This window comes from Scyliorhinus torazame, chromosome 31, assembly GCF_047496885.1.
Source record: "Scyliorhinus torazame isolate Kashiwa2021f chromosome 31, sScyTor2.1, whole genome shotgun sequence".
Taxonomy (NCBI): domain Eukaryota; kingdom Metazoa; phylum Chordata; class Chondrichthyes; order Carcharhiniformes; family Scyliorhinidae; genus Scyliorhinus; species Scyliorhinus torazame.
Genome location: NC_092737.1, coordinates 18,631,372 through 18,647,863, shown reverse-complemented (window position 1 = coordinate 18,647,863; position 16,492 = coordinate 18,631,372). Strand labels below are relative to the sequence as shown.

Here is a 16,492-nt window from a genome sequence, read left to right as displayed (position 1 = left end):
CAGTTAAAGGTGCTGCACAGGGCACACATGACCGGGACAAGGATGAGCCTGTTTTTTGGGGGTGAGGACAGGTGTGTTAGGTGCTCAGGGAGTCCAGCAAATCACACCCATATGTTCTGGGCATGCCCAGCGCTGGAGGAATTTTGGAAGGGCGTAGTGAGGACGATGTCAAGGGTGGTAGGATCCAGGGTCAAACCGGGCTGGGGGCTCGCAATATTTGGGGTGGCAGAGGAGCCGGGAGTGCAGGAGGCGAAAGAGGCCGGAATTCTGGCCTTTGCATCCCTGGTAGCCCGGCGAAGGATTCTCCTTCAGTGGAAAGATGCGAGGCCCCCAAGCGTGGAACCCTCGATCAGCGATATGGCAGGGTTCATTAAATTGGAGAGGGTGAAATTCGCCTTGAGAGGGTCGGTACAAGGGCTCTTTAGGCGGTGGCAACCGTTCTTAGACTTTCTGGCAGAACGATAGACATTGGTCAATGGCAGCAGCAGCTCGCGGGGGGGGGGGGGGTTTACTTTATTATTGTTTTTGTTATTTACACTGAAGGGTCTGAGGGGGTGTATACACCTATTGTGTTAAGTTGGGGTGTTAATGTTAATTTATTATTTATGTACAGGGGTGGGGGGGTATGGGGGCTTGCTTTTCTAGGCTGTGTTTTGGACTTAAACCTGTTGGGTTCTTTTTTTTTCTCATTTTGTTATTGATATTTTATGAAAACCTTTAATAAAATTTTTTTAATTTTTTTAAATCAAATGAAAATCGCTTATTGTCACAAGTAGGCTTCAAATGAAGTTACTGTGAAAAGCCCCTAGTCGCCACATTCTGGCGCCTGTTCAGGGAGGCTGGTACGGGAATTGAACCGTGCTGCTGGCCTGCCTTGGTCTGCTTTCAAAGCCAGCGATTTAGCCCTGTGCTAAACCAGTCCCTGGTAAAAGGCCACCACGCCAGAATTAAGCCCACCCCCAAATGAAGTTCCTCGCCAGAGAGAATTTAGAATGTTCGCTGTTACGACCGCACATCAGCAGAGCAACACCACGGGAGGGCAGCCAGCGCACCAATAATTACGCAAAGGTACGGATAAACACGTGATTCAGGACTTCCTTCACGGGGCAGCACGGTGGCGCAGTGGTTAGCACGGCTGCCTCACGGCGCCGAGGTCCCAGGTTCGATCCCGGCTCTGGGTCACTGTCCGTGTGGAGTTTGCACATTCTCCCCGTGTCTGCGTGGGTTTCGCCCCCACAACCCAAAGATGCGCAGGGTAGGTGGATTGGCCGCGCTAAATTGCCCCTTCATTGGAAAAAATGAATTGGGTACTCTAAATTTTTTTTTAAAAAGGACTTCCTTCACAGTGCAAAAGGCAGAAATTAAAATCTTGGAAATCAGGCCCACAGTGTACAAGACAAATAAATATGTTTAAATAGTTATAATATTTTAATAAACATAGAGCTGATCTACAATGACTCAGCATTTATATCAACCGTTCCTGCCCCCTCCCCCCGCCCCCCCCAAACCCCCCCCCCCACTGCTACCGCCTGCCACCCTAAACAACTCACAAAAGATGTGGCCAAACCCATTCTCGTCATTTCTACAATGCTTTTAACAGTTCCACAAGTTAAGCAATAATAAAGATCTGAGGCGTAATAGTTGACAGTGCTTAGAAAGTACAAGCAACATGAAACGCTCGCGTCCCATGTCCACAGAAACAATGCTCTGAGCAGCAGGCTACCGCATTGATAAACAGGCACTTTCTGCAGTCGATCAAACTCAAAATGACTCCTCGGGTGTGGTTATCTCTATCTCTCTCTCGTCCTCGAGTTCAAACAAAATTGTGAGTCCTTATACCCCGATCATGCAGGTTACCACCGTCTCTGTGGCTGGGTTGTCCAGGCAGTGTAGAGATGGACGATTAGCTTTCCTTTCGAACATTATATTCCAAAGCGAACCGGACCGTCCTCTTCTCCTTTCGTTTATTTTCCTCCTCCCAATCTGTTCCTGTTGGTACTGTACAGTGTTGCGCTTAGATTGCAAAGGTTACAGCGTATAATCTGCATCGGAAGCCCTTTCAGAGTCTGCTGCCGTTCAAGCGGGGCTATCAGCTTGTTGCCAGATTGCAGGCTTCAGTGTGAAGGAAAAACAGTCTGACCTTCCCTTGTAAGAAACTTAAATACACGTGGAAAATGGTTCTCAGTGATCTTGTGTTGAAGGTGGTCTGTAACTCCCGTTCCCGATTGAGGGTATCCTGTGCAAAAGCAAAAGAGGGCTTGTTAGAGGTGGACCCAAAGTAACCAGCAGAGAGTGTTTTGTGTCAGTGCATACAGGGGAGAGTTTCACCTCTAGGTTCAGAGGTGACCCAGGCTGAGAGCCAGGGAAGGAAGGTTGGGGGGGGAAACCATGAGGGCCATTGCGATATCCATGAGGCTGAACGTCTATCAGCTGTTCAGCGTCTATGGCAACTACACATTGAGCAGTCGCAGACCAATTTCTAAATGCACAGACCCACAGCACGACACCCACCCTTAAAGAGAGGGAAGAATGGCTCTGATCAGGGCGGCGCAGTGGTTAGCATTGCTGCCTCATGGCGCCGAGGACCCAGGTTCGATCCCGGCCCCGGTCCACTATCCGAGTGGAGTTTGCACATTCCCCCAGTGTCTGCGTTGCTCTCGCTCCCACAACCCCAAGATGTGCAGGGTAGGTGGATTGGCGACGCTAAATTGGATTAAAAAAAAGAATGGCTATATTTCTGGACCAGTAACCCACAGGCATGGACTAATGATCCCCAAACAGAGCTTTACTTCCCATCACAGCAGCTGGGAGAGGGGGGGCGGGCGGGGATTTAAATTCAATAAATCGGGACTATAAAGCTAGTCTCAGTAAAGGTGACCATGGGACAACCAGAGTGCTGTAAAAATTAATCTGGTCCGCAAACGTCCTTTTGGGAAAGAAATCTGCCATCTTTACTCAGCTCGGCCTATTATATGTGACCCACAGCAATATGGTTGACTCTCACGGGCCCTCGGAGCTGGCCTAGAAAGGCACTGCGTAAAGGGCAATTAGGATGGACAACAAATGCTGGCCAAACCAGTCTTGCCCACATCCCATGGATGAAGTTTGAAATGGCAATCTCCCTCACAAATACACCCCCTTCTTCCTTCACCTCCACCGTGGGTGGGCCTTCAGCCATTTGAGCCGTGGCATTCCTTCCCTGAACCTTTCCCTCCCCCATTAAGGTTCTGCTGGCATCTATTGGCCTCACCGAGGAGACCCCGACGGGGCAGTGTTTAGCACTGGTCCCCGCAAATGGGGACCAGGTAGAATGGCCCTTGGGGAGGTCTCCCAGGCAGTAGGAGGCCCCCGGGTGGTCCGCCCCCCGGGCAGGGTGGCACCCTGGCACTGCTGGTGCCACCTGGGCATTTTGGCACATCCAGCCTGGCCCTGCCACCTGGCAGCCTGACAGTGCCACCTGCCAGGGTGCCCAGGTGCCACTGTCAGGCAGTCATTTTGCCCGCCCCTGGGAATGGGTCCGAGTTGCCCTGTCCGTGTGAGGTGTGGTGCGAGGAGGGGAGGGGGGAGCCATCCCTGAAGACCTCCTTATAGGTGAGTTGGAACATTGTGGGGGTCAGGGGATCGAGAGATTGGTGCGCCATTTAAAAATGGCCATCCCAATTTCTTCCTGCACTGAGGAGCGCTGCTCGTGAGAGCTCCTCAGAGCAAGAAATGATGCTAAGTGCGGTCTGGGGGGCGGTGGGGAGACACTGCTGGGGCCTGAAATAGTAACAAAGTGCCGTTAGAACAATCCCGCCCAGAACGGACTCTGTTTTTGTTTTGGTTAGATTGCGCCCTTAGAGCCAAGTCTTAGAGCCAAGGCATTTATAAAGGAGTTTAAACGCCTTCGCTGGATCAGGAAAATATTTTTCCCAGACTTGATCATTGTGTGGTAATCATAAGCTGGATTTGACTAATAAATTTATTTACATTTGGATGTTGTTTGGGGAAAAGAGAAAGTCTTAAGGAATTTAGGGACCGTAGATATATTTTGGAATGGGGCGGCATGTGGCACAGTGGTTAGCACTGCTGCGTCACGCCGCCGAGGACCCGGGTTCAATCCTGGCCCCGGATCACTGTCCGGGTGGAGTTTGCACATTCTCCCAGTGTCTGCGTGGGTTTCACCCCCACAACCTAAAGATGTGCAGGTTAGGTGGATTGGCCACGCTAAATTGTCCCTTAATTGGAAATAAAAATAATTGGGTACTCTAAATCTATTTTTAAAAAGTAGATATATTTGGAACACGAAATACATTCTACATAAACTGTGTGTGTTTAGTAATTCATACACTTAATTGTGTTTGCATACTAGTGTGCATTTGACTTTAATTTAATAAATAGTCTTTAATAATTGTTACACGACGACGTGCCTGCTTATTCTCAGTGGGGATTTACTTGACCATTCCAAAAACAAAACTATACACCGCCACGAACCAGTGTTTCAAGTCGGGGTAACCTTCCAGATATCATCAGCGTGGTCCGTGACAGTGACCAAACTAAAACCATATTGCTTCACTGCCACTCTTTAAGGCCTCACTTTTCACTGTTAATATTCAAGCCAATGTCCCTTCTTAATTAAACCCCTAGGTCACTCGCTCACTCTGCTCTTCCTTAATGTTATCATCAGCATTCACTGCCTAGTGTTACAATCAAAAATAGATGCTAATGGGACAGACAAATGTTTTATTTTTGGAGTGCTTATACTCACTGTTTAATTAAGGATAAACAATGTACGGGACCTTTGACATTTCACAGTTCCTGATCTATGGTTGGTTTTCCGAAAGAATTGATGGGGATTTGGGGTCTGACCTAATTTTAGCAAATATTGATAAAGAGGGGTCTGGTTTCAGGAAGTGACGCTACCCACGATAACAGCGTGACCAAAACAGCTCATTGTACCCGACCTCTGGCAGCTCTGCACTGTGGCTCAGTGTTGCACGTGTGCTGGGCTCCACTGTTGCCAATCTTACTGTCCCAGCCTTCATTGACATTGGGCGTCAATGGGTGTTCAGGGGAAGAGAAGCAGAGGGACCTGAGTGTATTGTGTGTAGATCACTGAAGGGGGCAGGACAGGTGAAGAGAGCAGTTAATAAAGCATATGGTATTCTGGGGCTTTTTGGGCAGCACGATAGCACAGTGATTAGCACAGTTGCTTCACAGTCCCAGGGTCCCAGGTTCGATTTCCGGCTTGGGTCACTGTCTGTGCGGGAGTCTGCACGTTCTCCCCGTGTCTGCGTGGGTTTCCTCCGGGTGCTCCGGTTTCCTCCCCACAGTCCAAAGATGTGCAGGTTAGGGTGGATTGATCACGATACATTGCCCTTCGTGTCCAAAAAAGGGCAGGTGGGGTTACGGGGTTAGGGTGGAGGCGTGGTCTTAAGTAGGATGCTCTTTCCAAGAGCCGGTGCAGAGTCGATGAGCCGAATGGCCTCCTGCACTGTAAAAGTTCTATGATTTATACAAGACACTAGTTAGAGCTCAGCTGGAATATTGTACACAGTTCTGGGTGCCACACTGTAGAAAGGATGTGAGCACGATGTGAACAAATGCAGGTCATGGTAGATTGTCCCTTAATGTCCAGGTTAGGTTATAGGGTTACAGTAATAGGGGGGGAAGTTGGCATGGGTAGAGTGCTCATGAAATGAAAATCGTTTATTGTCACGAGTAGGCTTCAATGAAGTTACTGGGAAAAGCCCCTAGTCGCCACATTCCGGTGCCTGTTCGGGGAGGCTGGTACGGGAATTGAACCGTGCTGCTGGCCTGCCTTGGTCTGCTTTAAAAGCCAGCGATTTAGCCCAGTGAGCTAAACCAGCCCCTTCATTTGAAGGGTCGGTGCAGACTCGATGGGCCGAATGGCCTCTTTCTGCACTGTAGGGTTTCTGTGAGAAGAGGTTCACAAGAACGGTTCTGGGGTGAGAAGCATCAGTGATGAGGATAAATTGGGAGAGGTTGGGACTGTTCCCTCGGAGAGAAGAAGACGGAGGAGATTTGATAGAGATGTTCAAAATCACGAGGGGGCTGGACAGAGTAGATCGGGAGAAACTGCCCCCCCCCTCGTAAAAGGATCGAGAGCGAGAGGGGGCACAGATTTAAAGTAATTCGCAAAAGAAGCAAATGTGACGCGAGGGAAAACCTTTTCACCCCAGCGAGTGGTTGGGGTCTGGGATGTGCTGCCTGGGAGTGTGGGGGAGGGAGGTTCAATCGAGGCATCCGAGAGGGAGTTAGATTGTTATTTGAACAGAAACAATGTGCAGGAGGGAGTTACGGGGGGAAAGGCAAGGGAGCGACACTAGGTCTTTTTTAAGTTTTTATTATTTTTTTAAATTTAGAGTACCCAATTAGGTTTTTTTTCCAATTAAGGGGCAATTTAGCGTGGCTAATCCACCTACCCTGCCTGCACATCCTTGGGTTGTGGGGGTGGGACCCATGCAGACACGGGGAGAACGTGCAAACTCCACACAGACAGTGACCCAGAGCCGGGATCGAACCCCCGGCGCCATGAGGCAGCAAGTGCTAACCACTACGCCGCCCTTATGATAGCCATTCTTCCCTCTCTTTCAGGGTGGGTGTCGTGCTGTGGGTGCGCATTCAGAAATTAGATTGAAAAAAGAATAAAACAGCAAGTTAGGCAACGCCAGCCTGCCCAACTATCAATCTCTTTAAAAGACTACCCTACGAATTCTCAGAGTCTTGCCCACCATATAAAGGATGACACCATCTTATTGACCTTCCCAAAGAAGGATTTAGAGAGGAAAACAGGAAGAGACTGGAAAATGAACAGAAACTGTGGAAGAATGTTCGCCTTAATCGACTGGACCCTGCCCGCCAAGGACAGGGGAAGGTTAGCCCACCTTTGCAGGTCAGTCGTGACCTTAACCACCAGATTAGTATAGTTGACGCTTACGGGTGCTGTTCAATTGCCAATGCAAACAGAAAGGGAGACAAAGGACACCCCTGTCTCGTTCCCCTGTTTAACTGAAAGTACCCTAAGCTCATGGGGTTGGGACGAACACTAGACGAGGCAGCCTCATGTAACACACGTACCCACGACACAAACCTTGACCCCAGCCGCTCCAAAACTGTAAGGAGGTACCTCCATTATATTCAGTCAAATGCCTTTTCAGCATCTAAGGATACGATCACCTCTGGATCAGGTCCGGTGGGTGGGGCAAGAACTAAGTTTAACAATTGCCACACATATAGCACAGTGGTTAGCACTGTTGCGTCACAACGCCAGGGTCCCAGGTTCGATTCCCGGCTTGGGTCACTGTCTGTGCGGAGTCTGCACGTTCTCCCCGTGTCTGTGTGTGTTTCCCCCGGGTGCTCCTGTTTCCTCCCACAAGTCCCGAAAGACGTGCTGTTTGGTGAATTGGACATTCTGAATTCTCCCTCTGTGTACCCGAACAGGCGCCAGAATGTGGCGACGAGGGGATTTTCACAGTAACTTCATTGCAGTGTTAATGTAAGCCTACTTGTGACAATAAAGATTATTATTACAGAAGATAGTTGCCGACCCTTAACAAATCCTATTTAATCGTCATCTAACACCCCAGGAAGACAGGGTCCCAACCTCAGTGCCAACACCTTAGTCAATAATTTAGCAATGAGATAGGATGGTATGACCCACACTCCAGGGGATCCTTATCCTTTATTAGTAGAAGGGAAATCGATGCCTGGCCAAGTGTCACGGGAAGGGAGCCCCGGGCCAAAAAGTCCTTAAACATCTCTACAAGTAATGGACCAAAGTGCCCAGTAAACCTCTTATAAAACTCCAGCAGGAACCCATCCGGCCCAGGGGCTTTACCCACTCGCATCCACCCTATTGCTACCAAGACCTCCTCCGGAACCAACGGTGCCTCCAACTCTTTGCGTCTTTCCTCCTCCAACACAGGAAACTTTCTCTGGGGAAGACACCAGCCCACCACTCGAGTCCCTGATCCGAATCGTCTCCCGAGAGACTGCCTGCCGCCTCAGCTGATGAGCTACAAGTCGACTGGCTTCCCGTATTCGGAAATAACCCCCCCCCCTCCTGGAATGCCACAGCTGACGCCCGCCTTTCCTGTAGATAAAACTGCGCCTGCGGTTTCTTCCTGCTCACCAGGAGCTCCGGGGTTGGGTTCTTCGAGTACGTAGAACATAGAAAAATACAGCACAGAACAGGCCCTTCGGCCCACGATGTTGTGCCGCACTTTTGTTCTAGATTAAGAACAAATTAATCTACACCCCATCATTCTACCGTAATCCATGTACCTATCCAATAGCTCCCTAATGTTTCCGACTCAACTACTTCCACAGGCAGTGCATTCCATGCCCCCACTACTCTCTGGGTAAAGAATCTACCTCTGATATCCCCCCTATATCTTCCACCATTCACCTTAAATTTATGTCCCCTTGTAATGGTTTGTTCCACCCGGGGAAAAAGTCTCTGACTGTCTACTCTATCTATTCACCTGATCATCTTATATACCTCTATCAAGTCGCCCCTCATCCTTCTCTGTTCTAATGAGAAAAGGCCTAGCACCCTCAACCTTTCCTCATAAGGCCTACTCTCCATTCCAGGCAACATCCTGGTAAATCTCCTTTGCACCTTTTCCAAAGCTTCCACATCCTTCCTAAAATGAGGCGACCAGAACTGCACACAGTAAAATAATAACTAAATAATAATCTTTATTATTACCTACGGTCCACCTCCACAATATCCTCCTGGCGCTCCTCCCGAGACTCTCTAGCTACATGTGCTTTGTACAATATAATCTCCCCTCTAATCACCGCCTTCAGGGCATCCCACAAAATGGAGGGTGAGGGAAATGTCACGAAGTCACGACGCTCGTTCGGAGAGCCGGTGCAGAGGCAATGGGCTGAATGGCCGCCTCCTGCGCCCTAACAATTCTGTGATTCTGCATTGTTCTCTCTAACTCTCCTTCGCACTGCCCGCTATTTAACTGTGTATTAAAGAACCTCTATCCCAATCGAGAATCATCAACTTCTCAAATCTCTCAACCTGTGAGCTTCAAAATCAGAAAAAAAGCTGATCCTAAACAAAAGAAAAATCAGTCAGAAATTACCCTCTGTGGTGCCCCAAATAATTACACAACCAAATGTTCTTTATCTGTTAATGTCAGCGGTTGCTCTCTGGCCTTGGGGCCTGAGGTTCACGGGTTCAAACCCCACTCCAAGTCTTCAGGACAAGAAAACGTGTCTTCCTCAACCACCACCACTAAAACGTTGCTCTTTGAGCCAGACCTTGCTGCGTGTAAAGCTGCACGCAACAAAATTAACCACAAAACTATCCATACTAACGGTCGCCTAACTTAACGCTAATGTACTTCATGTGAAACAGTTTGTTTCGGAGCTGTGAAAGATTGCTACATTACAAAATATTCAATGGGCTTTGGTCCAATTTTTCAATCAGGCGTCTCGACATTTATTCCATATTGACACGTTGTAACACAGCGTAATAACATGCAATAAGTCTGCCAATCCCACTGACAAAGAAACTTTACGGTGTGGGCTGGGGTGCATGAGGAGCGGCATTAAGAACATGTCAGACTTTATCCTCCAACTCTGCCAAATTGGGGCAGCGCGGTAGCGTTGTGGATAGCTTCACAGCTCCAGGGTCCCAGGTTCGATTCCGGCTTGGGTCAGTGTCTGTGCGGAGTCTGCACGTCCTCCCCGTGGGTGCGTGGGTTTCCTCCGGGTGCTCCGGTTTCCTCCCACAGTCCAAAGATGTACAGGTTAGGTGGATTGGCCATGATCAATTGCCCTTAGTGTCCAAAATTGCCCTTAGTGTTGGGTGGGGTTATTGGGTTATGGGGATAGGGTGGAGGTGTTGACCTTGGGTAGGGTGCTCTTTCCAAGAGCCGGTGCAGACTTGATGGGCCGAATGGCCTCCTTCTGCACTGTAAATTCTATGATATCTATGAAATTCTCTTGAAGGTTACTATTGACCTGACAGTAATTTGGGAGCGCGGGACACCATTTTTTATCGTTCTAATCAATCAAGGTATTTGGGAGATAGGATCCTGCTCCAAGCTGCACTTCTCATTGGACAGAATGTGCCACTGGTGTCGGGGTGGATACCAGTAAGGAAAACAGAAAATAATAAATAAATAATAATCTTTATTGTCACAAGTAGGCTTACATTAACACTGAAATTAAGTTACTGTGAAAAGCCCCTGGTCGCCACATTCCGGCGCCTGTTCGGGTACACGGAGGGAGAATTCAGAACGTCCAAATTACCTAACTAGCACGTGTTTCGGGACTTGTGGGAGGAATCCGGAGCACCCGGAGGAAACCCACGCAGACACGGGGAGAACGTGCAGACTCCACACAGACAGTGACTCAAGCCGGGAATCAAACCTAGGACCCTAGCGCTGTGAAGCAACTGTGCAAAAGAGATTCACAGCCCACATTCTGAAGACTGTAACCGGCACAGTGTCTGCTGCAGTGATAGGCTAGGGTGTGCAACACAACATAACCAACAAGTCTGTTTACTTTACTCCCGCTGCCAATTCAAAGCGCCGATCGGATTTGAGTCCCTCTGCCGGCACAGACTGAGGTTTAAGCCCAAGCTATTCACCTTAGGATGGCTTCCTTTCTCCCTGTTACTTGCATTAATATAGCACGTTCTCCAAGCACCTCACACAATGCCTAAATCTTTTGTAGTGACTGCACCGGGGGCCCAGTGGTTAGCACTGCTGCCTCATAGCTCCAGGGACCCTGGTTCAGTTCCGGCTCGGGTGACAGTCTGTGCGGAGTCTGCACTTTCTCCCCGTGTCTGCATGGGTTTCCTCCGGGTGCTCCGGTTCCCTCCCACAGTCCAAAGATGTGCAGGTTAGGTGGATTGGCCATGATAACTTTCCCCTTACTGTCCAAAGATGTGCAGGTTGTTGGGTTATGTACTCTGGGATAACACAGGCTGCAACTCGATGCAGCTTTGACCAAAAGATACTCCAGACTTTGAAGTAAGTTCAATGTGATTTATTGAACCATTAGCACAGTTCTCTATGAGTTCGACTCTCCTGCTAATCTTGCTATAGTAACTCAGTCTAACTAACCAGTCTGCTCTAAGCCACGTGGTGGGTGTGATGCTTCTGATCTGCCCCTGTCCTACTCTCTAAGTGTCGCCTGTGGAAAGAGACAGAGCATGTGTGCCCTGTCCTTATATATGGGTTGTGTAATGCCCTCTTGTGGTAGTGTCACCTCTGGGTGTCTTGACTGCCCATTGGCCGTGTCCTATTCTATGTGTTCATTAGCTGTATGTCTGCATGTCATGATGTCTCTGGTGCTCCCTCTAGTGTTTACTTAGTTGTAGTGTATTTACATTAACCTCTTGTGTATTTACAGTGATTCATATCACCACACAGGTTAGGTGGGGTTACGTGGATAGACCTGGGGTGATCTGTGGATCAGTGCAGACTCGATGGGCTGAATGTCCCCCTTCTACACTGTCGAGACTCTAGGAATTCGAAGTGTGAGGGGGGACATCAATTTCCTTGAATAGCATTGACTCGCAGCAGTTAGTGAGGGTGTGGTGATAGAAAGCGATTCAAATCACCAATCTGATTAGAGTCCCCCTGCCTGCACAGACTGAGGTTTAAGCCCAAGCTATTCACCTTAGGATGGCTCCTGCGGCATTTGCCATGGTCAATCGAGAAATGTAAGCTTCGTTCAGGGTGGGGGCGGAGGGGGTCATGGTGGGGGGAAATGATCGTCGATCGGGACAACCTCCTGCCCCTTCCTGGCCATGCCGATGGGCTCTTTACCACCTGCCAGGAACAGGTTGGCAATTCAACCCCTCAACCAGCAGCGTGGCACTGCATCGAGAGCCCAGGTTATAAACTTAAGCCTTAATACAGGACCCTTAACCCAGATGGGGACTGTGCTACCGACGGAGCCAAGGTCCAAGTTGGGGAAGGGAGGAGAAATTAATAAAAATGTGGGAGGCAGCTGATTTAAAAAAGGACATAACATGCACAGAAGAGGAATGTTTCTGTGAACTAAGTTCGCATCTGGAGATGCAACTGCGTTTGAGCTTTCGAACCTGCAGTCAACCACTCAGTCTTATCCCAGGAAAGCGGGCCTTATTCGCAGAGAACTGTTCCCCATCCAATAAACTGTTCATTGCATCCGGAGGTCAATATCCTGTGGCCCCAGGCACGGGGAATGAGTGACAGGATGGGTTACGTGACAGAAAGCAGGAGCGAGACTCAGTATTTTTAGTTATTCCTCTCTGTCTTTTCTCCAGTGTCAATATTTAAAGGTTGCTGCTGGGTTGAACTGCAGGCGTCAATGGCAGGGGGGGGGGGGGGGGTGGCTGGAGAGGGGGTGGGGGGGGGTGGGGGGGGGAGAGAGAGAAAGGCCTGCATTGGACAGGGATAAAAATAAGACAGGGTCACCAAAGCAAGCTGGAGAGTTAAGTAACACTCGGGCTCGGTTGAGTGGGGGGGGGGGGGGGGCGGGGGGGGGGGGGGGGGGGGGGGGGGGGGGAGAGGTGACGCTGGAAGAAAATGCGACATGCCATCTCTACACTGACCAACTCACCCCTTCTGCAATGTTAAAGACAGAAGCCAAACAATTCAAAAATCATTTGTCAATTTGTTAGGTTTTGGCACTGCACTATTTTTGTTTAAACAGGGAGTATTGATGACGTGGAGGAGTTCCGCTGCCTGATATCATCAGTACAAAGGCAGTCGTTAACCTGTGGTAGGTACTTCAGCTAACCAGCATGTCATTGCAATCACACAGGTTAATCCGGCTGCCTTGCGTTGTCAGAGACACTAACTGCTCCCACTCTGGCCATCGGCATACCCTTCTGTTCCTTTCCCCCTCGTGCCAACGGCACAGTGGTTAGCACTGCTGCCTCACAGCGCAAGGGACCCGGGTTCGATTCCAGCCTTGTGTCACTGTCAGTGTCGAGTTCGCATTCCCCCCCTCCCCTCCCTGTGTCTGTGTGGGTTTCCTCCGGGTGCTCCGGATTCCTCCCACAGTCCAAAGATGTGCAGGTTAGGTGGATTGGCCGCGCTAAATTAGTGTCCAAAGTTGAAGTGGGGTTACAAGGTTGTGGGGGAGTGAGCTTAGGTGGGGTGTTCTTTCAGGAGGGTCAGTGCAGACTCGATGGGACAAATGGCCTCCTCTGCACTGAAGGGATTTTGTGTCTCCCACTCAGCCAATGCCCTGATTTATTAACTCTATCTCTTTTTAAAAATAAATATAGAGTACCCAATTCATTTTTTCCAATTAAGGGGCAATTTAGCGTGGCCAATCCACCTACCCTGCACATCTTTGGGTTGTGGGGGCGAAACCCACGCAAACACGCGGAGAATGTGCAAACTTCACACAGTGACCCAGAGCCGGGATTGAACCTGGGACCTTGGCGCCGTGAGGCAGCAGTGCTAACCACTGCACCACCGTGCTAACCACTGCGCCACCGTGCTGCCCGACTCTGTCTCAATTGATAGAGATTGGTAGCACAGTTGCTTCACAGCTCCAGGGTCCCAGGTTCGATTCCCGGCTTGGGTCACTGTCTGTGCGGAGTCTGCACGTCCTCCCCATGTCTGCGTGGGTTTCCTCCGGGTGCTCCGGTTTCCTCCCACAGTCCAAAGATGTGCTGTTAGGTAATTTGGACGTTCTGAATTCTCCTTCTGTGTACCCAAACAGGCGCTGGAATGCGGCAACCAGGGGCTTTCCACAGTAACTTAATTGCAGCGTTAATGCAAGCCTACTTGTGACAATAAAGATTATTATTATTATTGATGTTAATCAGCTCCCTCACACGGTCAGGCTCAGTGCCTCCTCCTAGCCGGTGCCCTGCCTTTCTCACAAGTACATAACGAATAGGAGCAGGAGTAGTGTCTGCTCCACCATTCAGATATGATCATGGCTGATCTTGGGCCTCAACTGATCTTTGGGGCAGCACGGTAGCCTTGTGGATAGCACAATTGCTTCACAGCTCCAGGGTCCCAGGTTCGATTCCGGCTTGGGTCACTGTCTGTGCGGAGTCTGCACATCCTCCCCGTGTGTGCGTGAGTTTCCTCCGGGTGCTCCGGTTTCCTCCCACAGTCCAAAGATGTGCAGGTTAGGTGGATTGGCCATGATAAATTGCCCTTAGTGTCCAAAATTGTCCTTAGTGTTGGGTGGGGTTACTGGGTTGTGGGGATGGGGCGGAGGTGTTGACCTTTGGTAGGGTGCTCTTTCCAAGAGCCGGTGCAGACTCGATGGGCCGAATGGCCTCCTTCTGCACTGTAAATTCTATGAAACTCCATTTTCCCACTCCCCATATCCGTTAATTCCCTCAGACACCAAATATCTGTCCATCCCACATCCTTAAATGTATTCAATGATGGAATACCCACAATCCTCTGGGATGGCGAATTCCAACGTTTCGCAAATCCTTTGGGTGAAGAAATTTCTCCTTATCTCAGTCCCAAAATGGCTGACTCATTCACAAAATGGCTGACTCCTTATCCTGAGACTGCGGGCCCCGTGTTTTAGATTCCCCGACCAGCGGGAAACAATCTCTCAGCACCCACCCTGTCAAACCCCATCAGAATCCTGTCCGTCTCAATGGGATCATCTCTCATTATTCTAAACTCCAGAGAATAAATCCAATTTACTCAGCCCCTCATCACAGGACAACCTCCGCATCCCAGGGGGCCAATCTAGTGAACATTCTCATTGTATCTCTCCTGATATTAATCCAGCGCCCTCATCCTGTTGAGCTCAGCAATGATTTGTTACTAAGTGTATCTCAGATCACGTTTATCCACCTCCCATGTAATGTTGGACAGAATAATTTCTCATTGTTAGCACTTCTGATGTAAACAGCTCGCTCTTTTTAAGAAATCCAACTGATGAATTGCTGATGAATACATTCCTCTGCTTTCATACCAAATGGCTTAGGTTAGAGGCAGACATTATTACAATTAGCCTCAGATTCCTCAGGTTAGGAAAGTCTCCATTTCTGATCAATGCCCAGAGCACTCGCAGCCTGCTTTATAGGAGAGCAGCCCTGGACTCGGCTGTGAGGCCTTCCATAATCCAACATCCCACGGGCACACGGCCAGTTAGGTGAAGCAGAGAAGGACTGCCCGCTGTCCTATGGAGTTCGAAGGTGTCACCCACTTTTCTTGACGACAGAAAGAGGGGAATAGGACGAAAGCTACACAGAGGGGAAAATGGATATCTGCGAAGACAACCACCACCCCACCACATCCCAATAAAGGGCGTCTTCAATTCCCCAACTTTGTCTGTATCCCAGGAACTGATTTGCATCACTTACCGGTGTACTGAAACTTCTGACCATCTGTGTTATGCTGCGGAGATTACTGTAGCTCCTTTCTATTAAATGCAACATGTTGCTGTTGACCGTCACATTCTGGGCCTTCTGGACTGCGAGGGCGAGCAGCTTCAGACCCGTCTGAACCTCCTCAGCTTTTGTTCCCGTCTGCGGAGACACAAAAGGTTAATGCAACACGTGATCGTCCCAGTGGAATAACATTTTTTCTAAATTAATTGACAGGATGTGGGCGTTGCTGGCTAGGTCCAGCATTTATTGTCCATCCCTAGTTGCCCTTCAGAAGATGGTGGTGAGCTGCCTTCCTGAGCCGCTGTAGTCCTCGAGGTGTAGCTACACCCACAGTGCTGTTAGGGAGGGAGTTTCAGGATTTTGCCCCAGTGACAGTGAAGGAACGGGCGATATATTTCCCAGTCGGGGCGGTGAGTGACTTGGAGGGGAACCTCCAGGTGGTGGGGTTCCCAGGTATCTGCTGCTCTTGTCCTTCTAGATGGTAGAGGTGGTGGGTTTGGAAGGTGCTGCCTGAGGAACCTTGGTGAGTTGCTGCAGTGCATCTTGTAGACGGTACACACGGCTGCCATTGTGCGTCGGTGGTGGAGGGAGTGAATGTTTGTGGAAGGGGAGCAATCAAGCGGGGCTGCTTTGTCCTGGACGGTGTTGAGCTTCTTGAGTGTTGGAGCTGCGCTCAACCAGGCAAGTGGAGAGTATCCCATCACACTCCTGACTTGTGCCTTGTAGATGGTGGACAGGCTTGGGGGGGGGGGGGGGGGGGGGGGTCAGGAGGTGAGTTACTCTCTGCAGGATTCCCAGCCTCTGGCCTGCTCTGGCAGCCACAGTATTAATGTGGCTGGGTCCAGTTCAGTTTCTGATCAATGGTAACCCCCAGGATGTTGATAGTGGGGGATTCAGCGATGGTAATGCCATTGAATGTCATGGGGCGATGGTTAGATTGTCTCTTGTGGGAGATGGTCATTGCCTGGCACTTGTGTGGCACGAATGTAACTTGCCACTTGTCAGCCCGAGCCTGGATATGGTCCAGGTCTTGCTGCATTTGGACAGGGACTGATTCAGTATCTGAGGAGTCGCGAACGGTGCTGAACATTGTGCAGTCATCCGCAAACACCCCCACCTCTGACCTCATGATGGAAGGGAGGTGATTGA

The 16,492-nt window shown here is 49.7% G+C and overlaps 1 protein-coding gene across 2 annotated transcripts in view; it reads right to left on the bottom strand.

Moving 5' to 3' along the window:
* Window positions 1-1,521: 1,521 nt before the first annotated feature.
* The window catches only part of epoa (erythropoietin a), a 47,728-nt gene continuing 32,757 nt past the window's right edge, over window positions 1,522-16,492 (bottom strand). For both annotated transcript variants that reach the window (XM_072493438.1, XM_072493437.1), the window contains 2 exons: window positions 15,317-15,481; window positions 1,522-2,236 (listed from right to left, as the gene is read on the bottom strand). In XM_072493438.1, the coding sequence (XP_072349539.1) occupies window positions 2,090-2,236; window positions 15,317-15,481 (312 nt within the window). In that variant the 3' untranslated portion in view covers window positions 1,522-2,089. The remainder of the gene's footprint in view (window positions 2,237-15,316; window positions 15,482-16,492) is intronic.